Genomic DNA, 25,483 nt, shown 5'->3' with positions numbered 1-25,483 from the left:
GCTGATGGACTCCATCCCCTCCTCCAGATCATCAATGAAGATGTTAAAGAGGATGGGGCCCAGCACTGATCCCTGGGGCACACCACTGGTGCCTGGCTGCCAGCTGGCTGTGGCACCATTCACCACCACTCTCTGGGCTCAGCCTCCAGCCAGTTCCTAACCCAGCTCAGAGAGCTGCTGTCCCAGCCAGGGGCTGACAGCTTGCCCAGGAGGTTGCTGTGGGGGATGGTGTCAAAGGCCTTGTTGCAGTCCAGGCAGACTCCATCACCAGCCTGCCCCACATCCACCAGGCAGTCACCTGGGCATCAAAGGAGATCAGGTTGGAGAGGCAGGACCTGCCCTTCCTAACTCCATGCTGGCTGGGCCTGAGCCCTTGGCCATCCTGCGAGTGCTGTGTGATTGCACTCAAGATGACTGTTCCATGATCTTGCAGGTCAGCATCAGGACTCAGCCACGCTGCAGACTGAGGAGGAAATAAGGATCTCTGGGAAGACTTTGGGGCACAGGAGCAATGTAATGAGCTCAGACATGAGGTGCAACTGGCACATGCTGGAAATATCACCAAAAGGAGGGGGGGACAGGTAGCTGTTCCACAGCAGTGATAGCCAAAGCATCTTCCTGACTATGTAAGGTGCAGATCAGAGAATGAGAGAATTGTTGGCATTGGAGAAGCCCTCTAAGATCAACCAATGGTCAACCTAACACCACCATGGCCATTAACCTTGTCCCAAAGTGCTATGTCCACAGGGCTCCTGAACACCTCCAGGGATGGGGACTCCACCACCTCCCTGGGGATCCTGTTCCAGTGCCTTACTTCTTGCAGCAAAGAAATTATTCCTGATCTCCAACCTAACCCTCCCCTGGCACAATTTCAGGCATTTTCTCTCATTCCATCACCTGACACTAGGGAGAAGAAACCAACCCCCACCCTGCTCCACCCTCCTTTCAGGGAGGTGTAGACAGTGAGAAGGTCTTCCTTCAGCCTCCTCCGGACTAACCCATCCCAGTTTCCTCAGCCATCCCTCACAAGAGTTGTTCTCTAGACCCTTCTCACTCCCTTTGTGATGGTTAGACTGGTGTGGATAGGTTCCATTCTACCACACCAATCCATCCTATTCAATCCTATTCCACCCACCATTCTGTCCCATTCACAATGTAAAGGCCTGAGATAGACTTCTGTGTCTGTAACTCTCAGTAGACTCACAGAATGCTCTGGGTTGGAAGGGACCTCCAAAGGTCAGCAGTCAGCAGGGGGATCCTCAACTAGAGCAGATTGCCCAGGGCCTCACCTTGAACATCTCCAGGGATGGAGCCTCAAATACCTCCCTGGGCAGCCTGTTCCACTATTCCACTGCCCTCAAGGAAAAGAACTTGTTCCTAACATCCAATCAAAATCTCCTCTTCTCTAGTTTGATACCACTGCCCCTTGTCCTATCACTGCAGGCCCTTGCAATGCTTAGGTTCTTTTAGAGTTTCTTCTTCCAGACTGAGACCAGAAGCACACCTTTCTAGATGAGCTCCACAACATGCCACCCAAGCAACCCAAGAAACACCCTCTCCAAAGCCCTCTTCTCTAAAGCACGGCATGCACTTGGAGTTATTTCCTTTCTAGGCCACTGTAACAGACACTGACCAGCTTTGGCTTCAGCAGGAGCAGGGCTGTGCTCACACACTATGTAAACTGCCCAGGAACTTGTGTGCTTCAGCAAGGCCTGCCTACAGGATTTCTCTGGTTTAACCCCTTTTAGTTAACCCAGACCTTCTGTTTAACTAAGCTCAGTAGGAAGGCGAAAGCCAGGGTACTCCAATTCATCCACCACAACTACCTGGGATATGACTCAGCTTGACTGGCTGGCACTCAGAGATGACACCAAGGCCGAGAGGAATCACAGAATCAGAGAACCAGAGGATTGTTTAAGCTGGAAAACACCTCTAAGATAGAGTCCAACCATCAACCTAACACCTCCGTGGCCATTAAACCACGTCCCCAAGTGCCAGAGCCACACCTCCAGGGATGGGGACTGCAGCACTTCCCTGGGCAGCCTCTTCCAATGCCTGGCCATGCTTCCAGGAAAGAAATTTTCCCTAATCTCCAACCAAAACCTCCCCTGGTGCAACTTGAGGCCATTTCCTCTCATTCTCTCACCTGATACTAGGGAGAAGCGACCGACCCCAAACTCACTTCAGCCTCCTTTCAGGGAGCTGTAGAGGGCAACCAGGTCTCCCCTGAGCCTGCTCTTCTCCAGACTAAGCAATCCCAGTTTCCCCAGCTGCTCCTCACCAGTACTGATCTCCAGACCCTTCACCAGCTTTGCTGCCCTGGTATATAGTATAAAGATGGTTCAGTGAGGAGGATACCTCCTCTGCAAGTCACCTGAGCCAACACCCACAGCACTTCTTGCTTTCAGTGGGTAACAGCAGAAGATCATAGTATCATAGTATCATAGTATCAGTCAGGGTTGGAAGGGACCACAAGGATCATCCAGTTCCAACCCCCCTGCCATGGGCAGGGACACCCCACACTAGATCAGCCTGCCCAGAGCCTCAGCCAGCCTGGCCTTAAACACCTCCAGGGACAGGGCCCCAACCACCTCCCTGGACAACCCATTCCAGGGCTTCACCACTCTCATGGGGAAGAACTTCCTCCTCCCCTCCAGCCTCAATCTCCCCACCTCCAGCTTCATGCCATTGCCCCTAGTCCTATCACTGCCTGAGATCCTGAGCAGTCCCTCCCCAGCCTTCCTGGAGCCCCCTTCAGATCCTGGAAGCCCACAATGAGGTCACCTCAGAGCCTTCTCTTCTCCAGACTGAACAGCCCCAACTCCTTCAGTCTGTCCTCACAGCAGAGCAGCTCCAGCCCTCTGCTCATCCTCCTGGCCCTTCTCTGGACACCTTCAGATCCCTCTTGTCATAGGGGCTCCAGAACTGGAGGCAGTACTCCAGGTGGGGTCTCAGCAGAGCTGAGTAGAGATCTTTCACTGGAGTCCAGGAAGAGCAGACAGCAGCTTAGCTCTGTTCTCAAGGAGATCCCAAACCATTTCAGCTCATGAGCTATTTAGAAGGTAAATTAGGCATCTCCTTTATAAAAGACATCACTGAATCAGAAGCAGCAAATCTGGGGGCAAAGAGCAGAAACTTCAGTGCTCTAAACAACTCCCATTGTATCAACAGAGGGCTAGCCTCACTAAATCCCCAAACACTCAAATGGTATCTCTCACCAGAGTGCAACATTAGCAGGTCTCAGATGGGGCTGGATGCAGTGTTCAGCTGTGCCTCCGAGGTTCAAGAGAGACACCCCAGAAGTAACTCCAAGGAGGAAAACTCCTTCTCAATGTCACTCCCACTAGCTGCAGTGGATTCTCACCAAGGAATCTGGCTCCTTACAGGTAAAAAGTCATTTCAAAGAAATGCTGACCTCCCCTCCTGCATCCATGAGAAGCCCAGTGTGTGGAGAAACCATGCTACCCAGCCCTGGAGCCAGGCTCCTGCTGAGGAGAAATGCAGCAGCACTGCGGTACGCAGCAGCAGAGCGGCAGCCACTGCTTCGCTAGCAGCTCACTGTGAGCACAGCTGAAGCACACCAGTTCAAATTACTCACTGTGTTAGCTGTGGCTGCTCTGCCACCACCTATGCACCCAGTAATTTATATCCCCACAAATGAACTTATTTGGAACATCACAGATTCATTGAATGGTTTGGGTTGGAAAGGACCTGAAAGATCATCTAGTTCCAAGCCCCTTTGCCACAGGCAGGGACACCTCCCACTACAGCAGGTTGCTCATCCAGCCTGGCTTTAATGCTTCCAGCCTTGGAACCTCCCTAGCATCTCTGGAGAACCTGTCCTAGTGCCTCCCCAATCCCATGGGGAAGGCTTTCTTCCTCAGGTCTGATCAAACGCTGCAACTCTCCCCTACGGCCTCCCTGGAGCCTTTCCTTCTCTGGGCTGAGCAGCCCCAACTCTCTCAGCCTGTCTTCATAGGAGGGCTGCTCCTCTGATCATCTCCATGGCCTGCCCTGGAGCCACTCTCCCAGTTCCATGCCCTTCTTGGGATGGGACTCCAGAGCTGGCTCCAGCACTGCAGGGGGGTGTGAGCAGAGCACAGCAGAGAGGCAGAATCCCCTCCCTGCCCCTGCTGCCCACGCTGCAGGGGATGAGCCCAGGCCATGGCTGGGGCTGGGCTGGCAGTGCTCATTGCTGATTCACATCCAGCTTCTCACCTACCAGCATCCCCAAGCCCTTCTCCTCAGGGCTGCTCTCCAGCTCTTCATACCCCAGCCTGTCTTGGTCCAGAAGGTTGTCCCAACCCAGGTGCAGGACCTTGGACTTGGCTTTGTTGAAGACAATCTCCTCCCTTCTCCATTTGGACTAACTGGACAGCAGATCTCAGTGTCCCCATTGAGGCAGGCAGGGGTCTCCACTTACCTGTCCTGACTTGGAAGAGGTGCCAACAACTCAGCCCCTGGAAGGCAAGGCCTAAAGCTTCCTCTGCATGGGCCAAGCTGAGGAAATGTGAATGACTAAGGCATCTTGGTTAGCTCTTTCACAGCTTGTCCCTGTATATCTTATCTAAGAAGCCTGGAAAGAAATGCTGATGGCCTGCCATTACTGAGAGAATGTGTGTGTGATGATTTCACTGGAGGAAGGGTTTAGGAACAGCTCAGCCTCGTGAAAATAATACCCTCCAACAGCTGCCAAGTCCCAGAGGGGTTACATCTCCTGACTCCTCAGGTCACACATGACTTCTATACATCAGTGTGTCTCCAACATGGACAGGCACAGCCTTGTGTCTCTATGGCCAAGCCACACCTCTGTCCCTCCCTGCTCACCAAGGGCTGCTCTGCCCTGCACTGGGAGCTGGAGCTGCCTGGGGGGGACTCAGCTTTTGAGATCTTTGACTGCTTTGGGATTCCCTGCTTTACACTTTTGGCTACAGGAGACAGGGGACTAGAAAAGTATCTGGGGGGTTCCAGGGTGGGAGGAAGGGCAACCAAGTGTTCGTGGTGGTCTGGACATGGAAGCCAGCATCCCGTGGCAGCAGGGAGAGCGAGCTTTGTGCGGCCGCTCGGCACGCTCAGCTCTGCTTCCCCTTTCCCACACGGAGCTCACTCCGGAGGTATTGTTAGATGCACCCCCGATGTTATGTATTAATTTCCAAAGCAGACTCATTCACACACACACACAACACATCCACCCACACACAGTAATGGTTAGACAGACACAAAGCCATCCAGCAGCCAATTATTTAGGGTGGGAACAGCTTGCATTAGCTCATGATGAAGCTTAGCCTTAATTCTGCTGAGCTGGAGAGGCTGGGAGCTGTGCTTTGCTCTCCTGACTGCCTGCAGATCTCAGAGCAGGGCAGATGATGTCAAGGCAAATCTTTTTTTGTCTGCAGTGCAGATTTTGCTGTGTGAATTTACTTGCAGATGAGGCTTCCACATCCCCTGCTCAAAAGCAGGCGCCCTAGGCCCTACCCACATCTGCCACTCCGAGCCCCAGTTCCTGTTTGTGCTGCAGAAGGAGCTCACAACCAGCAGAGCTGCCCTCATTTGGAAGGCTTTGGCCCAACGTTCAACCAAAATCTGTAGGTAAGGAGCCAGAGGAATTTGCCCCATCTGCTCAGGAGCAGATGACAGAGGAGTGCCTGTAGTGCAGGAAGACAGCAGAGAAGGAAACCCAGAGAAGTTCTGAGTGTCACTTTGCATCAGGTCTTGCAAACCTGAGGAGCAGAATCTTTCCAGATGCAGTTAGGGCTGAGCCTACAGCCACTGCCATACCTGGAGTTGGACAGAAGTATGTCTTCTGCCATTTGTTCCAGTTTCCCCACTGTGGAACAAGCCTAGTTGCTCTCTAACCACAGCACTCACTGTGCAGCACCTTAACCATGGCTGGCCTGAGCTGAAGCACCCTGTGCTGGCACTAAAAGCCAAGGCTCCCAACAGATTATCATAGTGTCATAGTATCATAGTATCACAGTATCAGTGAGGGTTGGAAGGGACCACAAGGATCATGTAGTTCCAACCCCCCTGCCATGGGCAGGGACACCCCACACTAGATCAGCCTGGCCAGAGCCTCATCCAGCCTGGCCTTAAACACCTCCAGGGCCAGGGCCCCAACCACCTCCCTGGACAACCCATTCCAGGGCTTCACCACTCTCATGGGGAAGAACTTCCTCCTCCCCTCCAGCCTGAATCTCCCCACCTCCAGCTTCATTCCATTCCCCCTAGTCCTATCACTACCTGAGATCCTGAGCAGTCCCTCCCCAGCCTTCCTGTAGCCCCCTTCAGATCCTGGAAGGCCACAATGAGGTCACCTCAGAGCCTTCTCTTCTCCAGACTGAACAGCCCCAACTCCTGCATTCTGTCCTCAGAGGAGAGGTGCTCCAGCACCAAAGATTCACCAGTCAGCAAGCCCTGAGAATGTTGCCCAAGCTGACACCCCACAGGAAGGACAGACCTCTTGCCTGCTCCTTTTCTCTGGGAGTGTTTGCTAAACAAGAAGTCCCACAGTCCCACGGGAAGGGGTGGCACACCTTGCACTCCACATGAGCAGCAAGGAGAAGATGGAACATTTTCTTTTTAGAGCATCTCCATGCCCCATGCAGGGGCTGCACAGCTCTCATTTATGGACACAAAAGGTAAAATTCATCCTGGCTCCCTCCCCAGGCAGCCTTTTATTCTGTCTTTTGCCAGCCTAGTTCTAAATGTGCTACATAATATAGCACTAGATGTGGAACCAGGCAAGCTCTGGATGTGGAACCAGGCAAGCTCTGGATGTGGGACCAGGCAAGGTCTGGATGTGGGACCAGGCAAGGTCTGGATATGGAACCAGGCAAGCTCTGGATGTGGAACCAGGCAAGCTCTGGATGTGGGACCAGGCAAGGTCTGGATGTGGAACCAGGCAAGGTCTGGATATGGAACCAGGCAAGCTCTGGATGTGGAACCAGGCAAGCTCTGGATATGGAACCAGGCAAGCTCTGGATGTGGGACCAGGCAAGGTCTGGATGTGGGACCAGGCAAGGTCTGGGTGTGGGACCAGGCAAGGTCTGGATGTGGAACCAGGCAAGGTCTGGATATGGAACCAGGCAAGCTCTGGATGTGGAGCCAGGCAAGCTCTGGATGTGGGACCAGGCAAGCTCTGGATGTGGGACCAGGCAAGGTCTGGATGTGGGACCAGGCAAGGTCTGGGTGTGGGACCAGGCAAGGTCTGGATGTGGAACCAGGCAAGGTCTGGATATGGAACCAGGCAAGCTCTGGATGTGGAGCCAGGCAAGCTCTGGATGTGGGACCAGGCAAGCTCTGGATATGGAACCAGGCAAGGTCTGGATATGGAACCAGGCAAGGTCTGGATATGGAACCAGGCAAGCTCTGGATGTGGAGCCAGGCAAGGTCTGGATATGGAACCAGGCAAGCTCTGGATGTGGGACCAGACAAGGTCTGGATATGGAACCAGGCAAACTCTGGATGTGGAGCCAGGCAAGGTCTGGATATGGAACCAGGCAAGGTCTGGATATGGAACCAGGCAAGGTCTGGATGTGGAACCAGGCAAGCTCTGGATGTGGAGCCAGGCAAGCTCTGGATGTGGGACCAGGCAAGCTCTGGATGTGGAACCAGGCAAGGTCTGGATATGGAACCAGGCAAGCTCTGGATGTGGAACCAGACAAGGTCTGGATATGGAACCAGGCAAACTCTGGATGTGGAGCCAGGCAAGGTCTGGATATGGAACCAGGCAAGGTCTGGATATGGAACCAGGCAAGCTCTGGATGTGGAGCCAGGCAAGCTCTGGATGTGGGACCAGGCAAGGTCTGGATGTGGAACCAGGCAAGGTCTGGGTGTGGGACCAGGCAAGGTCTGGATGTGGAACCAGGCAAGGTCTGGATATGGAACCAGGCAAGCTCTGGATGTGGAGCCAGGCAAGCTCTGGATGTGGGACCAGGCAAGGTCTGGATATGGAACTAGACAAGGTCTGGATATGGAACCAGGCAAGCTCTGGATGTGGAACCAGGCAAGCTCTGGATCCTTATTAAGGCAAAGGAACTAATTATTTAGTTTGTGATCTACTAACTTGTGTTGTCCTAACAAAAGCTGGATGAGAGATGTAACCAAATCTACAGCAGTACACAGAAAAGGATCATAGAATGGTTTAGGTTAGAAAGGTTATCAGAGATCCTCAAACACTCCTGTCATGGGCAGTCCACCTCTCACTAGCCTTGGGTCCTCTAGGCCTCATCTAACCTGGCCTTAAACACCTCCAGGGAGGGGGCATCCACAACCTCTCCAGGCCAACCATTCCAAAGCCTCACCACCCTCGTGCTGAAGAACTTCTTCTTCTTCAGCTCCACTCTGACCCTGCTCTCCCTCAGATGAAAACCATTCCCCCTTCTGTCTCTAGACACCCTGACGAAAAGTCCCTCTGCAGCCTTCCTGTAGGTACTGGAAGGCAGCTCTAAGTCCTCCCAAAGTCCTCTCTTCTCCAGGCTGAACACCCTCAGCTCCCTCAGCCTATCCTTATAGCAGAGGTGCTCCAGCCCTTTGTGGCCTCCTCTGGACTTGTTCCAACAGTTCTGTGTCCTTCTTATGATGGATAAGCATGGGGAAAAAATGATGCAGTTCCCTCACAGATATTAACTCCACCCTTGCAGACATCTGCTCTGGCATTTTCTGTTGCATTATTTGAGAGTTCCATAGCACCTTCCACAGCCCCTGGCAGGACTATCACCCCCCATTTCAAAGGTGGGGAAACAAGGTCTCTCTCAGAGTGGCTCACAGGGTCAAAACTAGATGCCTGACCTGCCTTCCAGTTTGTCCTTTTATCTGCTGTGCATTGTTTGCTATTCAAAGAGTACCTGCAGCTAAATGAGCATGGCACAAATGGTTTGTAGAGGCATCAAAGAGAACAGACCATGATCTGCAGTCTAGACTGGTCCTTTCTCCTGACCTCCCCACAACGCACAGAAAACCAGGGATGGAAAAAAACCCCTTCCTCTTGTTATTAATAGAGGTTAGTACTTTAAAGCAAAGGGGGAAAGACAAAGCACCAAGAATTTGTGCTTAATGAAAGCAGGTTTGCTTTTGGTCAAAAAGCTGCATGGAGTGGGTCATCACCTTTATTTCTAGCCTCACTTTGACTGTTGGGAGGGCAAGCCCAAACCCTGACACAGCTGAGGAATGTCACCTTTGCACTGCCTCCCTGTGCCTAATGCAGCCGGGGCTCCTCTGCAGAGAGCCAGGATGTCACTGCACTGGCTCAGCCCCCCAGCGCTCTGCTCTGCACCTTCCCTCCAGCCTCGTCACAAAGGCGGAGGGAGGTGAGAGAAGCCACAGAGCAGGGCTGGACAATCAGGGGCCTCCCCTTCCTCCCGGCCGCTGGAGACAGGCACTCACAGCCCCTTTGCAGCTGGTTACAGCGATGTGAGCACCGTGATGAGTTTGCACCTTGTCCTGAAATCACGTGTGAAGCCAGGCTGGCAGGAAGGCACTCACGAATGTGGAGTCCTGCTGTCTTTGGAATGCTGCTGTTATCTCTTCAGGATGCTGATAACTTTGCCAGACATTTCTTTCCCACCCCTTGGCAAATCCAAACACACTTCACTGGGTTTTCCACCTCCTAAACATGAAGGGACTGGGACTGAGCTTCGGACTCCAACAGCGCTCAGCAGCTCTGACCAGGCAAGCTGAATCCCATTGGAGTTCCTCTGCAGGCAGCCCTCCTGGAGCTGTGTGCAGGGATGAGGAGCTGCTCAGAGCACAGCTGCTGATTTCCTGGCTGTCACTAGAACCCTGAGCACAGCTGTCAAAACACACCCAAAAAAACCCCCACCACAGAAAAGAGTTCTAGTCAGCTGGCAACCTGCAGCACCTCTCCTGCCTCTAAGCTCTTTTAACAATAGATGCATAAACACAGGCAACCTCTCCAGCCAAAGAGGCAGAGGTTTAAATCCTTAATTAGCACATTTGGAGGAGTCACCACAAATGAGATTAGCTTGTGCTCAGTGCCGGGGAAGCAGCCCTGCCCCTATGATGTCCAAGCGGAGGGCCCTCCAGCTGACCTTGGAATCCCCCTTTGGATGCTCATCTGCTTTGCTCTCACTGGCACTGTCTTCCCCCACTGCATGCAGCATCTCTTCAGGAGTTTCCAGCCTGGTTTTGCTCAGCCTGGTGCTGATCCCAGGCACAGGGTGACCGTGTTTGATGTCAGCCCCCGTGAATATACTGCACGGAACGAAACATTGCAATTCGTTAAGGGACTTCCCAGGCAGCAAACCATTCAACGTGGAAAAAGGGGCAGAAAGAGGTCTCTGTAACAGGACCTTGTTAGCCCAGCACACATCTGCTCTTTTCAGTGTTTGTGGAGTCCTGACTGCTTTGTCTGCTGACAGAAGACCGGCTTTAGTGCTGTCAGCACTGCAGAGCTGCACAGAGCCAGGCTGCGTTCTCATCTGCCTTGTGCTTCCCCACCTGAGCAGGGACACCTGAGCAGCTCCTGCTGCTTGGCAGCTCCTGCTGCTCCTCATACAGAGAGCAGCTTGGCTTTGGAGACCCCAGCTGAACCTGCAGTGCTGCTTGGTCAAGAAACCTTGTCCTGGCTTACAGGCTGAACAGTGACTTGTTTTACAAGCTCCTGGCTAAGCAGTGTCCGGAGGAGGTGGGGATGAGCCTTGCACTGCTGCCAGAGGAAGAGGCTACCAAAACGTTGCAGAGCAGAGCTCAAATCAGCCCAGTTCACCACAAGGGCTCCGACTCTTCTGCAACCCTGCACAAGTAAATCTCACCTAGTTATAGATCACTGCACACCCAAATGCTGATGATGTCACCAGCCAGGTGCTGCCTGCTTTGAAAGATGGTTGTGGATAGTACACCTGCATCAGCAGTGCCAGCAATGCCTGCAGGACGCTGAGAGCCAAGGAAGGAGGAGAAGAGGACATAGGTCTCTCCACACAGAAATAACTCCATGCTTTAGATTCTCCCTAATATCAGGTGATAGAAGGAGAGGAAATGGCCTGGAATTGTGCCAGGGGAGGGTTAGGCTGGAAATTAGGAAACATTTCTTTGCTGCTAGAGTGGTCAGGCATTAGAACAGGCTGCCCAGGGAGGTGGTGGAGTCCCCATTCCTGTGGCCATGGCACTTGGGGACATGGTTTGGTGGCCGTGGTGGTGGTAGGCTGACAGTTGGACTCAGTGATCCGAGAGATCTTTTCCACTCCAGACAATTCCATGATTCTGTGATTCTCTTACAAGCCAGGGGAGGGAGATGAGAGCATATGTTGAGAGAATCAGTTGGTGATTGTCTTAGTTCTTCCTCCTGGCCTCGAGTTAGAATCATAGAAAGATTTGAGTTGGAAGGGACCTTCAAAATTATCCAGTTCCAACCCCCTGCCATGGGCAGGGACACCTCCCACCAGCCCAGCTTGCTCAAGGTCTCATCCAGCCTGATTTTAAACACCTCCAGGCAGGGGGCATCCACAAACTCCTTGGGCAACCTGTTCCAGCGTCTCCCCAGCCTCACCGTGAGGAATTTCTTCCTAATTTCCAGTTTAAATCTCTCCTCTTCCAGCTCATTGCCCCTCCTCCCTGCACTGCAAGCCCCTGCAGTGATAGCACAAGGGGGGCTGGCTTTAAGCTACAAGAAGGGAGATTTAGTTGTGGGGAAAGTCTGAGCCTTCTGCAGACAGGAGCAGCCTGGGCCTTGCTCAGCCCTAGACCTCGTGGCATAAACAAGCAGGGATGAGCTGCTGGTCTCTCAGCAGCCACTTCCCTGCAGGGTGGCCTTTGCCTTACGCTCATCAGTGGCAAGGGAGCTTTGGTGAAGTTCTCAGAGACAGGGAAGGAGTTGGCACCTTTCTTTTTGAGTGACATTCATCTGCAGGTAAATTGATTTAATAGCTTGTTAGAGTGCCAATTAGAACCAACAATAACTCAATTGACCTATAACTGCCTTGGCACCAACACAGCTTTCAAAATAAGAGAAAGGAAGAGATCTCTGCTCTGGCAGAGATGAGAGCTCAGATAGTTGGTTTGGAGAGCACACCGAGGGATTCATGGCTTGCTAATGAGACGCTCAGAACACATCAGAAACAAAGACAGCTTGCCATGGTTTCAAGCTAAAATGACACTATGTTATCTCCAGACAAAGATCACTCTTTTATCTGTATAATAAATAGATTTCAGTGCAGCAGCAGTGACTCCAGAGCAGGAAGAGCTCAGTGCAAGAGCCAGGACTGGCACACTTGCCTAGCCAGAACAGCACTGTGCTGGAAAGGTGAACCTGCTTCTAGCAGGGCTGAGAAGCCCCACACTGATGCTGGGTGCACACCTTAACAAAACACATTTTGCCCTCAGATGAAGTCCACTTCACAGCACTGCAGTGGAGGTGGTGCTTCTCTACACATTTGTCTTTTGAAATGCTTAGCTCTAAGGATTGGGACATTCCCCAATATTTCAATGAGAAACAATGGGTAGAGTTTGTCTAAACATTGCTGGGCTGGCAGTGTCCGAGGCTGGAAAGAGGGACAGTGTGGAAGGGTTGAAGATTACTAGGGAAGGAAAGGAATTGGGAAAGACTCACTCAAAAAAAAGCCCAAAACATCTGAAGGATGAGGATGGAGACTGCCAAGGGGAGAACTGGACTGAGCAAAGTGCCAAGTGCAAGGTGCTGTGACTGGAACATTGTGAGGGGAGAGGCAGGAGAGGTAATTCTGAAAACTGGGGTGAGGCAGAAAGCAGAGCAGATGATAAATATTGGGATCTGGGAGTGGCTGGACAAGAAACCTGCCATGAGAACCCTAGGAAATGGTGATGGGACTGGTGGGATAAGAAACACATGCTTGGAAGTGAGGGGTGAGGGAAACAGATTTGAGAGAGCGGGGCAGAAGGTGTCACACTTGGGTGCTGGGGAGAAAACAGGCAGAGAAAAGCAATGATGCTGGGGAGGGGTCTGGAGGGCATTTTGGGTGAGGAGCAGCAGAAGGAACTGGGGTTGTTTAGTCTAGAAAAGAGAAGACTGAGGGCAGACCTCCTTGCTCTCTACAGCTACCTGAAAGGAGGTTTGAGGGAGGCCAGCTTTGGTCTCTTCTCCCAGGTAACTAGTAATAGGACAAGGGGGAATGGGCTGAAGTTCTGCCAGGGGAGGTTTAGGCAGGATATTAGGGAAAACTTCATTCCTGCAGGAGTGGTCAGACATTGGAACAGGCTGCCCAGGGAGGTGGTGGAGTCACCATCCCTGGAGGTGTTCAAGAAGCCTGTAGATGTGGTGCTTCAGGATCTAGTTTAGTGGTCACAGTAGTTTGGTTATGGTTGGGCTTGATGACCTAAGGGTCCTTTCCACTGATTCTATAACTCTAACAGGCAGAGTACATTTTCCTTCAGAGCCTGGAGAGTAACCCAAGAATGTGGTGCACCATTGCTCCTTTACTATAACGACCTGCTATGGCCATTGCTGAACTCAGAGCAGAGGGCAGTGCAGCATATCCTTGAGAGGATCCATGCCTGCTAACAGATCCAGGGATAGTATTATGATGAGGACAGGGATTGGTTTGCTTTCTAAACCCTTAACAACTGTACCAACCCACTGTATTAAAAATCAGACTGCAAAGTCAAAAGCTTAGGTTATGAAATAGCAGGAGAGAGGTTCTGTATGTGTTATGTCACATGCAGACTATGATTCAGAACAGTTCTATAGTAGAGTTCATGCTTCATTCAGGCTGAGAAGAAGGGCTTGAGGCAGATGTGTGCAGGAAAGAGATTTTCTATAGGAGCTCATTTCTTGCACAATCTGGAAGGTTTGCAATAAAAGAGATAAGGAAGTGCAGAAGGAGATGAGATGGCTGGGGCAGATGAGTGGTGCCCTGGAGATTCTGGCTCTGTCAAAAAAGTTCCTGCAGAGGTGTTAGGCAAGTTGTTCAGTCCAAATCTCTGATTGGAATAACATCCTTAGGGTATGATTAAGAGACCCCCCCAGCATTGTTTACAGCTGTGATTGTTTTTTCTGCTATAACAACAGATAAACTAACAAACAGCAGAGGCCTGGGAAGGGAGTGGGGGGGATCAGCAAGTCTACTTCTCAGGCTGGCCACTCACTCAACTGATCTAAGAGATGGTCCAAATCACAATGTCTCAATCCTCTCAAAGCACACACTACTCTGAGAACAGGTAGTCATTATCTCCATGCCCTTGTCTTCTGGGTCACAGCCATGTCTGTTTCCTTACTAAGCACCCACAGAGGCAGAGCTCTGAACACAAGATATGCTGTGTAACGCTACCTAGTCTGCAAAACAGGTCCTCAAATTGACTACACCAAGTTAATGGATGTTTTTGACCTTAATCTCTGAGAGTCTCTGTCATCTTGCTATGAGCTGAGGATGATGGTACCAGTTCCCTAGCCAAGGTGTCAGGAAGCAAAATGAACATTTGCTTGTATTAGAGTTGAATATTTCATAAGTGTCAAAGGAAGAAGAAAAAAAGAGAGAAAAAAAGAAGGGCTGTGAGGAAATTAACCTGTTCAGTGCAGGATAGGGACTGGAGAGGATGAAATAAATAGGTTATGCTGTCTTACAAGGAGAGATGAGAAACCTGAAATAGCTTTTCACAAAGGAAGCACCCCTGTGTGCTCGGAGTGAGGCATGGGCTTCAGTGGAGGAGAAAATGTGCTCATCTCTTGGCATGGCCTGAATTAAGGGGAAGCAGAAAACCTTCACCATGGCACTTCCTTAAATCTCTGTGCTTGCTTCAGTGTATTTTTCACTCCTTCATCTCATTTTCTGCCCATGTACATACATGAAAGTACTGTACTGTTATGTGGTTACAGTCTGTGGTGGCACACTGAGGCATTTCATGATGTGCAGCGGGGCATGAGGCACAGGATGACTTGCCTATGGACACAGGCAGTTCGGCTGCACTCATCCAGTCCCCTCGGCTCACCGTCACAAAGATGTGTTCCTCCTCCTTGCAGCCTGATGCACAGTCCACTGAAGATAACAGAAATCCAGCTCATGCTGTTCTGTGGGATTTGGATTATCCCTCATATTAGTCTTGTTTGGGTGCCCTTGTTCTGCTCCAGAACTGCCCTGGGAAACTGGCAGGAAAGTTGTCTGTAGTAAAGACAGCATGATCTGACCTGAGGAAAGCATCTCCCCCTCCTCAGCTAGAGGTGTCCCCACACTGTTTTGAGGCAACTGCCACCACCATGAGCCAGCAGTGAAGACAGGCAGGTCCACAAACTGCTTAGCAGAAACCCCCTGCCTGATGTGCACTTTGTGCTTGCGAGGACTGGCACAGGTCGTACTACTGGTGCAACCGTTTTCCCTGACCTTTCCCTCCAAGCAGAGGCTTCACTGACCCAGAATTTCAGCTTGCTGTATATGAGGCTCACACAATGGGTAGCTTTCATGTTGCTTTGCTATGAGCAGTGGGCAAGTCACAAGATCAGAGTTTGCCACCGTGGGCAGCTTCTGTCTGTGGAGAGGCATGAAGTGAGGTGGGCACAAGCAGCAGTAAGAACACCAAGAATGCTTCTGGGCAGCAAGTAAAGGAAAGGGGGTTATTGTCTGCGAGCAGGGAGAGCAACACCCACCTCAGTGCACTGCCAAAATCAGTGGGCAGTGCTGTGTGCTTCACAAACTGTTCACCCTGCCCACAAAGCAGGGGAAAGCTGGAATGGAAGCAGGCTCCACAGAGACAGAGCAGCACTCCGCCAGGCAGGCTGGAATCAGCTCTTCCCAGGGGAGCAGGAAGGTGAACACACATCTTCCCCACTTCTGCTCAGTCCCACTGCCATTAGTAAATCCCACTCACTCCCCACAAGAATGATGCTGCTGAGGGGTCTGGAGCAGCAGAATGTGGGGGGCAATGATTTTGGTCTTCAAGAACGTCCCTACCTTCTAGATCACCCCTGAGCACCTCTAGGTGCCACAGAACCCTCCCCGGGTCCCCAGGCAGAGCGGGGGGCTCCAGCAGGGGAGGCAAACGGAAGGAAGGATCTGTTTGCAGACAAGAAAGAGCAGGGAGGGGAGAGGAGACATTCAGAAATCTGAGACTGAGTAGAACACTTCCTCCTGTGTTCAGGGAAGCAGCAGCAGCTTCTCTTTGCTGTGAAGCAGTTAATAGATTACCGGGCAGTGAATAATGTGCTCTTCTATTTACATCCCCTGTTTGGACTATTTTGGTCCTTCAGACAGTTTATCTGTTCCAGGCCTTTCCAAAAGCAGCATGCTACATTTCTTTTCTTGCAAGCCACTCTGGGCAGCAGCTACAAAGCAATATGCTCCAGTCAGCTACAAACTAGATAGATCATTGTTTGTCTAGCATTTTTTTTATTAAGCCAATTGTGCTGGATCAATGCTTCCTCTGGGCACTACATTACAATTCTCTCTGCTCAGTGGCAAAAGGGCTTTCCAAGTCACAGATAAATCCTGATCCAGGAAATACAGTTTGGCTCTAGACTGATGTCAGCCCCTCAGACCCCCCCCCCCCCCCCCCCCAGCACATCCATCTCCACCTCAGTCTAAGACTTGGTAGTCTTATTTTCATCAAAAATCACTGAGACACCTTTTAAGTGCTCCCAGGATCAGTCACTGCATTAGTCATGAGTACTCTGGGGCACCGAGTTTGGTTTGTCTAAAGGTCATTTGGTGTCTTTTCCCCTCACAATGGACTAAAAGCAAAAATCAGAAGAGCTTTAATCTATATTAATTTGCTTTACTCTTGGAGGGTCATAGATTTGCCACTGGAATTAGATGCTACAATGATAATTTAATGAGATTCTGGTGAAAGCCTCTGTTCTATTCTAAACCAGGAACTCCTCTCACACAGCACGAAGCAGCAGCTCCATGAAGTCAGACATTGGTGTAATCCCTCTGACTTCATGGAGCTGCAGCAGAACCAAGCTCCAGTATTTACTGGAGGGCTGGAGTGTTCCATTCACGACTTCACATCGCAAGCTGTACTGAGACAGGAGTCATGAGGTCTGGAGCTCTACAGAACATCTAGAGATGCACCTCCCTCTCTGAGGTGAAACTGGCTTCTCCAAAGAGACAGAAAACAAGATCTGGGTCTAAATAACCATGAACTTGAGAGTTGTGCACCAAATGCTGCTGCACAGCCTTGGTGACAGCCAAGTGCAGGATAATGGCAACTCATCCCTCCTAGGGGATCCTAACGATCCAGAATCTGCTCCCCATCTATAACAGGGAGCAATCAAGCATTGCACTGCATAATTTGCAGAGCAGAAAGCAGAGTCCTTTGGGTCAGGGGTAGAGCTCTTGCAAAGATTCTGATCACCTCTGCTCTTTGGTGCAATCTGCTGCATTTCAGAGGTCAAGAAATGTTATTCATATTCACGGAAGGCTTTTTCCTGGTAGTTGCTTTAGTGGCATTCAAAGAAGGAGGGAATACAGAACCCAGACAGAAGCGGGAAGCTTCCACTCTTCTCCTTCGTGGCAGCCATTGTTCCTAGGTCACTTTCCATGAGAACCCAGGCATTTGCTCTAAGCACCATTCAAATTCAAACAGACATGCTGCAAGTGACCTGGAAACAGGGGTGCGCAAAGTTCCTCAGCACAACGGTGCATCCAGCTCCTCCTGGTCCCTTCAGATGTCCCCCTGAACAACCAGTACCACTGGGGTGTACCACAACCAGCCCCATCTAATGTTGGTCTGTCATAGGTAGGGAGAAAGCTCATACTGAGCTGCTAGGTTTCTAGCATCAACTTAGCAGGAACAGCAAGCAGGAAACCTTCAGCCTAGCTGGAATGTGACATCAAGCAGAGGGTGCAAATACCCAACTCATTTTGCTTTCTCTGTACATATGCCAAGCTACATTCAGGGGGGTGGGGGGAAGATCCTTTTATCAATACTAATGAGTCATACATGCAGTCACATATATCTGCATGCACAGGAACAGCTGAGTGTTGGAAGACTCGGTGTGATCATCTGGCTTGGGAGAGTCTAAGCTCGCCCACCTTTGTGTACGGCTAGGAGTGGCCCTGCAGCCAAGAACCTCAGAAACACACATTTACCTCCTTTCCTGAGCTGCTTTAAGGAGTAGGCACTGGCTCACTAGGCATCTTAAACCAACAAACTCCCAGGACCCTCTCACCTTGGGCAAGGTGGTTACTACCTAAGCTACTGCTTCCAATCCTTTTACCGAAGTTTGCCAGTCTGGTTCCACAGTCATAAAGATGGAAGGGAACAAATCCACTGCACAGACACACAAAGGATGTGCAAACCGAGCACCACTTTTGCATAAATCCAAACACAATCCAGGGACTAAATTCAAACACAGCCCAGGGACTAAATCCAAACCCAGTCCAGAGACTAAATCCCAACCTCCTTCAAGGTGTGACGTGCAGAACACCACCTTGCTAGAATAACCCAGGGCAGCACAGTGGTTGGGTTTTAACTCCAGGCTGGTGGCACATGACACAAACAGTATGAAATTGGTTTTGTCCTCTGTAAAGCTCATTGCTCTGATGTTTCTCACTGTGTTGGTGAGGTATTACTTGATCAGTCACAACTGGGAGGCAATTTTAGACTCTCCCCAGTCTGGGTTTGAATAAGCCCAGGCTGGATGAGGCTCTGAGCAGCCTGATCTAGTGTGGGGTGTCCCTGCTCATGGCAGGGGGTCTGGAACTAGATGATCCTTGTGGTCCCTTCCAACCCTGACTGATACTGTGATACTATGAAGATTGTACTTGCAAGGAGTATGTATCATGATGCAGCTCCTGGAAGCCCTCATGTGCTCGGTCAGCTGTGTGCTTGGGACACTTGAATGCACTGAATTTAAATGACAGTGCAGTCTTCCAATTCATGGAGCCTTCTAATAACATTTGTTAATCCAAGCAAATATCAAGGAATCTGGTCAGTGCCAGTGCTGAAGCTTCTAAGCATGTGCACTGCTTGCTGAATGCCTAAAAGCTTGTGCCAAGTGGCCCCTGCCTTTGGGCACCCAAACCCACCCTGGAAGTGCTCCCTTCCTAAGTAGATTTTAGGGAACAGTGCAAGGTTTCTTGGAGAGTCTGAGAATGCAACAAAGCCATGCAGTGGGATAGATATGTGCTGGAACAATGCTCTTCTCCTGTCTGCTTCTAAATGTGAGATGTAGGGCAGTTTTAATTAAAGTTGAAGCAATAAACCTTAGCCATTGATTGCACTAAGTAATTAATTATTGATTGTGGTGCCTTACCTACCTATTGCAGAGGACAATTCACCTGTGCAGTGCACAATACCTTGCTGAGAAATACCCAAACACAACCCCTCTGCTGCCCAGAACCCTACAGAAACTGGCTCTAGGGTTTTAGAAGTCAATTTCCTTATTAACCTTCATGGGAATGCTGCTGAGTGAAAGCAAGCCATTACTTTCATAAAGACAGTGTTAACTATTCCCTGTCCAAATGAATTCTGCCAATAAGCTTCTACAGATGCAAAGGAAAGCATCTTTCTCTGGAAGACCCTGAAGGTGTTAAGTTCCTTCTTAATGAACATTGCTGTCCCCTGCACATACCAATTCCCGACAAGCGACGCTGCAGTGAGGATCCCTAAAGAACATCCTTCCCCAACTCCTGAGGAAGAGAGAAGGGAGAGGATTTGGAGGGAGCAAAATGGGAACTGAAACATAAATCAGGCAGACCATATGCTCTGAGCTGGAGAGGCAGGACTAGTTAAGCATCAGACACCGTGCTTCTAGGCTTGAGCTGTGCATCAGGTGGGAACAGAAAGGCTCCCCCTTAGAAAAAGCCAAAGTAAAAGGCACTGGATAGTTTAAAAGCACCATTTACAATTAAGAATAGTGTGGGGACACTGAAGTTAAGCTCAAGAAGAAATGAAACCTGCAGATTGTTTGACTGGAGTAGATCTCCTGTATCCTCCAGCTTCCTTGACTAGGGAATTAGCAAGGAAAGTTATGTTGGGGGGTGTGTGCTGTGCGGAAAGGTCTGAGCTGGACACGGGAGGGAAAGGGGCAGGCCAGCTAGTTTGGAGGGGGGGGACTGTACCTGAAGTCGCTGTAGGGATGGATGATCCAGAACCCGGCAGACTTAACCCTTTCCTGCTCCCTCTCCACGGCCTTCTGGCTGCCAAACATCCTCAAGGAGAATTTGTTGACCCCCGGCTGGAGCATGGCCCCGAACTGCCTCTGCATGAATCCAGTTTGGCCCAGCCTCTGCTCCTCATCTGGGGTGATCTGGTCGCACCCTCCACCTCCTTCCACTTTGATGGAGGTAGAGGAGCAAGACCTGGGGGGCTGCTGCTGGGGCTCCGGGGGGGACGCTGGCGGAGGTGGCGCTGGCAGTCCCTGCTCCAGCTCCCCGCTGCCGAGGGGGCTCTTGTCCTCACTGGGGGAGGCCGGCTCCCCTTCGCCGCCAATCAGCCTCTTCTCCTCGGCCGCGTCGTGGAGGTGTCTGCTGGTCAGCGAGGAGAGGCTCCCTTTGAAGCGGCGACAGTCCCCGTTGGTGCTGGTCTTGGCCCCCTTGCCGCCCGCCTCCGTCTCCAGGAGGCCGGGGTCCCCCCCTCTGCCGGGGTCCCCCCCGGCTGCCCGGGTGCTCCCAGCAGAGGGCGAAGGCAGCGGCTTCAGCCTGATGCTTTTCCTCCGGGTGTCCTTGTCGCTGTCTTCTTCCTCGTCCATGATCGACGCCTTGGGTCCGATCTGCTGGGGCAGACTGTAGAGCCTCTTGCGCATGGAGGGAGGCAGCTTGTCCATGGCCGCTGCTGCTGATGTTCAGGTAAAGGGAGAGGACCCCCACTCCCAGCTCTGCCCAGGGAGAGGAACCGGCACTGCCCTCAGGCCCCCGTCCCCAGCTCAAGGGGCAGAAGGGACCAGAGACTGGCGTGTCATCTCCTTACCAGACTGTGGCATCCACAGGCTCTGCATCAAAACACAGCCTCTGCATCCAGAAGGGAAGGGGAAAAAAAAAGAGAGAAGGCAAAAAAAAGCCTCCTCCTGCTCCTCCGTTGTCCCGATTTGGCTACTTGCTGCTCGTCTTCCCTCGGTGAGTGTCACTGCAATCCCTGTCTGCTCAGATGCCGAGCACTGGGCAAGAAGTCTAGAGAGCCACACACTTCAGGCTGGAAGGCGAGGGCGGGCGGCAGCGGCAGCAGCAGCCGCCTTGCCATGTTGGCTTCCAGATGCGAATGTGCCGAGGCTGCGGGCGGGCAGGCACCATCCGGCGAGCGGGGCTCAGGCTCGAGGTGCCTCCAAACTCCTCAACCTGCCGGACAGTAACACAATGAACTGCAACCTGCAGCGGCCACCGCTTGCTTACATCACTGTCATCACTTATTCCTCATGCAGCCGCTGCTCCTGGGAATATTCATGAAGCCATCCCATTCTATTGGGTTGCCATAGGAGCGGCTACTGCACACAGGCTCTGCCTACCTGAGCCAGCACCCGAGCTTCTTAAAAGGGCAACGCCTGGCTGTCAAGCGTGTGTGTGTGGCTGAAGGGGCACCGCAACGCTGCCGCTGCCGCCGCCGGTGCCGCTGCCGGTGCCGCTGCCGGTGCCGCTGCCGGGCGCTGCAGAGCTCCGGCCGCCCAGCTAAGGGCACGGCGGCTCGGCTGCGGTTGCCGCTGCGAGGCGTGATGCCGGCTCGTGGCTTCAGACCTTACCGGCCACTTAAAAATAGCAGCATCCCTAACGTGCATCAGGAGCGAGAAGATGCCCTCTTCTCTTGGGTGCCTGGAGCCAGTGCAGGTTTGCTTGGGAAGGCGCAGTGGGCTCGGTGGGAAGGGGCGAGCCCAAACCTGAAGGGAAAACAGCAGCAGTTCACCTTGAAAACCTCCTCTGCATGCAAAGCAGGGGCTCGGGGAGTGCCTGGCTTTTCCGGCAGGAGTTTGCCTGCTGGGAAACACCCTGTGGTTTGTGCCTGTCTGCAAGCTCCCAAAGGTGGGGAAGGTTTATTTCCTGCCTTGCCTGCCCGTCAGACACCCAAACCGTTACTATTTCACACCTGCGGGGCTGGAGCTGTAGAAGTCATTAAAACGACAACCACAACAAAACAACCCCAAACCCCCAAACCACAAACCCACCCCACAACACCCAAACAAAAAACCCCAACCAAAAACCCAGAGCCGGCTCCATCTCCAAGAGCTCCCCCACTGGACCGCGGGAGGCTGGGCTGGGATGGCAAGCAAGGAGCATGTGGGATGCGTGGGCTCTCCCTGCGATACGGGGAAAGCCACTTTCCGGTGGGCACCTGAGTCAGCAGTTTCTGCGGCTCACCCTCGGTGTCTCCCGGGAGGCTGCTCCCGGCAGATGTGGATGGGAAAGCCCCTGCCTGCCACTGCTGCCTGCAATGCACCTCGTGAAACAGAGGCCAAGGCAGTGGGGGGAAAAGGCTGAAATCAGGCATTTTCCTACCTCCAGTTCTTCTTTTGTTGTTACAGAGAGGGAGGAAAAGAGGTGGCAAGCGGTCCTGCCCTGTGCTTCTTGGGGGATGGCTGCTGGTTCTGTTATCTCTAAGAGGATGATAAACTGTCTCAGTTATTTCCTAGCATAAAGCCTTTGAAACCAGCGGAGTCAGGCTAAGACTCTGTGTAGGCAGAAGAGAGACTGGCTGTGGTTTTGCACAAAATTCAGCAGAATTTCAGACTGTTTGTTGGTGTGCAGGTCTGAAAGGATACCTCCTAGGAGAAGGAAACCACGTGAGCTGTGCAGGCAGGCAGGGAGGCTACACACAGGCAACAACGACTGCCCATTGCGCACAGTGAGGAAATCCTCACCCGACCTCTGTGCTGCTGCTTCCATAAGCAAATATTCACCTCCTCCCTTCCAGCAGTCACCTGCCACTCGCCTAAGGGAGCTCTGCCGTTCAAAGCAGCAGGATGTTACCTAAGCTCTCACTTCAAGGAAATGCAGCCATCAGCACTGCCTTCACCACAGACACAGCACAGGCTTCCTCAGCTTTGTTTGCCTGCTCTCACCCTCTCTCTCCATTCCTTTCTCTGAAGCATTCACCTGCTCCTCTTCCCCCTCCCACCTCCTGCCACGACCTAGACAGGCTCTGACTCAATCGAAACACTCCACAGTGAAGATGCCCAGTGCAAATCTTCTTTACTATTTGTATTATCACCACCATTTCTGGTAGAACAAGCTTTGCTGGGGAAGTAAATCTCCCTTTATCAAATGCTCCTGTAGATCAGACCATGTGAGCTAGGCCACTGACAACACCAGAGGTCTTTTTCCTCTTCCTCTGCCTTCCCTCAGGCACTAGGGATGCCGAGGTGTAAGCACTTGTGTGCTTAAGCTGCAATCAACTGCCTTCCAAAAGGATGTGCTTTGATTAATGAGTTGCAGAACATCTGAAACTGATGCAGCTTCTTAGACGCAGCCCCTAACGTTCCCAGGGAATGACAGAGCAATAAAGGACATGCTCAAGGAATCAAGCTGTTTGTCCTCCTGCAGCCCAAGGTTTCCTAGCTGGCTCTTGGAAAATACCCACACTCTTTCTTTCCTGGCCTTTCTGGGAACGTTCCCCGAGTGCTGCCTTATTTGGTGACACAAACAAGATTCTCTTACAGCCTTGAAATGGGGAAAGAATACAAAGGAACATCCAAGAAGCATAATCCTCCTTTCTGTAGCTAGGAAGGAAAGAATCAGGTGCAAAGACTGAGGCAGGCTTGCAGAGATTCCCACAGCTAGAATCTGTCCAGCACTTCAGAGAATCACAGAAAGCTATGGGGCTGGAAAGGACCTCCAGAGATCATTGAGCCAAATCCCCCTGACATAGGGCAGGTCACACAGGAACACATCCAGATGGGTCTTGAAAGTCTCCTGAGAAGGAGACTCCACAACCTCTCTGGGCAGCCTGCTCCAGGGCTCTGGCATCCTTACAGCAAAGAAGTTTTTCCTCATGTTGAGGTGGAACCTCCTGTGTGGCAGTTTCTTCAGTTGGTGTTTTGGGAACCACATTTACTACCTTTACATCTATCTATAAAGCATTAAGCTTCACTTCAGTACCACACCTGCTCTGAAATAAGAACCTAAGTGCTGTGTGCAATCCAGGTCTTGCCTAGACAGCTCAGAGCAGCTAGCCTAAAGTGCTACAAACCACAAGATGCACTCTTGGGTGCTTCTGTTTCCAAGTACAGGCTGCTGAGCACTTCCAGAAACACGGCCCCAGGAGTTACAGGCACCAAACTTAGAGTAAGTGTTTTAGTCCTCTAAAATGCAATGACAATTTTGTGTCCAGAGGGCTTTCAAGTGATAGTCTTTTATTTGGGAGCCCTCTAAGAACCAAGTGCAGGAGGCTGGGAGTCAGCCTTGTCTCGTGGGATGAAGCTGCTCTCCTGGGCCTTATTTCTTTTTGGCACTCTGGCAATGCTTCCCACGCCAGCAGCTGGACCTTCCCAGGCACAGCTTTAGAGTGTATCATCAAAGCAAGGACTGGGGTAGGACTAAATCTTGTCTATCACTGGCTGCAGGGTATTGAGCAACTACTGCCAGGGAAAGGGAGAACAGCTTTTGAGGGAAATTATCTTCTTCTTAACAGTATTTTATAGACTTACAAAATTGGTTTGGCTGGAAAACACCTTTAAGAGCATCAGGTCCAACCATTCTCTAACTCTGCCAAGGCTGGTGCTAAACCATGGCCCTCGGCACCAATTCTCTGCAGCTTTGAACCATCTCTGAGGATGGGGATTCAACCACCTCCCTGAGGAGCCTGTTTCAGGGTTTGAGAACCCTTCCAGTGAAGAAGTTTCTTTGCAGGTCCACCCTAAACCTCCCTTGGGGCAACTAGAGCCCATTTCCTCTCATCCTGTCACTTTTTGCTTGGAAGAAAAGAACAACCCCCACCTGTCTGCAACTTCTTTTCAGGGAGCTGTGGAGAATCAGAAGGTCACTCCTCAGCCTTCTTTTCTCCAGACTAAACCCCTCCAGGTCCCTCAGCTGCTCCTCACCAGCCTTGTTCTCCAGACCCTTTCCCAGCTTTGTTGCCCTTCTCTGGACCTGCTCCAGCACCTCAATGTCATTGTTGGAGTGGGGGGCCCCAGCTGAGCCCAGTATTCAAGGGGTAGCCTAACGGGTGCCTCGGTAAGGGGCCGATCGCTGTCCTGGTGGCGCTGGCCATGCTGCCGCTGATTCAACAGGATGCTGTTGGCCTCCTTGGCCACCTGGGCACATGCTGGCTCCTATTTGTCAGATGCTTCTCCAAGACTTGGCACAGATACAGAGGCAGTGGAGGTGAAGCAGCCACAGATTCCTCTGCCAGGCAGTCTTTCTTTCTGCCAGCTCCTCCGTACATATCTCTAAGAGCAGCTATATATCTGCGGTGCTATTTTAATAGAAGCCGAGAGCTGCGATGCAAATGTGAAAAATCACATTCCAGATTAGCTCAGGGCTTAGGAAACCCAGCCTGGGAGCCTCCAAACCCGAGATCCTCTAGCTCAGGGTACAGAGAGCAGCAGGCCAAGCTTTCTGCACACCGCTCTGTGAGGACCAGCTTTGCTTGGATGCCAGTTTCGGTCACTCCCTGTGGAAAGCTTGGACTCTCAGAG

The 25,483-nt window shown here is 51.7% G+C and overlaps 1 protein-coding gene across 1 annotated transcript in view; it reads right to left on the bottom strand.

Moving 5' to 3' along the window:
• HCN4 (hyperpolarization activated cyclic nucleotide gated potassium channel 4) overlaps nucleotides 1–20,689 on the bottom strand; it is a 153,450-nt gene extending 132,761 nt beyond the window's left edge. The window contains exon 1 of the mRNA XM_068144282.1: nucleotides 19,986–20,689. Coding sequence (XP_068000383.1) covers nucleotides 19,986–20,689 — 704 coding nt within the window. The remainder of the gene's footprint in view (nucleotides 1–19,985) is intronic.
• Between the last annotated feature and the right edge of the window lie 4,794 nt (nucleotides 20,690–25,483).

This window comes from Melanerpes formicivorus, unplaced genomic scaffold (genome assembly GCF_026170545.1).
Source record: "Melanerpes formicivorus ecotype bairdi unplaced genomic scaffold, bMelFor1.0.p_v2 SCAF_10, whole genome shotgun sequence".
Classification (NCBI taxonomy): Eukaryota; Metazoa; Chordata; class Aves; order Piciformes; family Picidae; genus Melanerpes; species Melanerpes formicivorus.
This window is presented reverse-complemented; position numbering and strand designations above follow the sequence as displayed.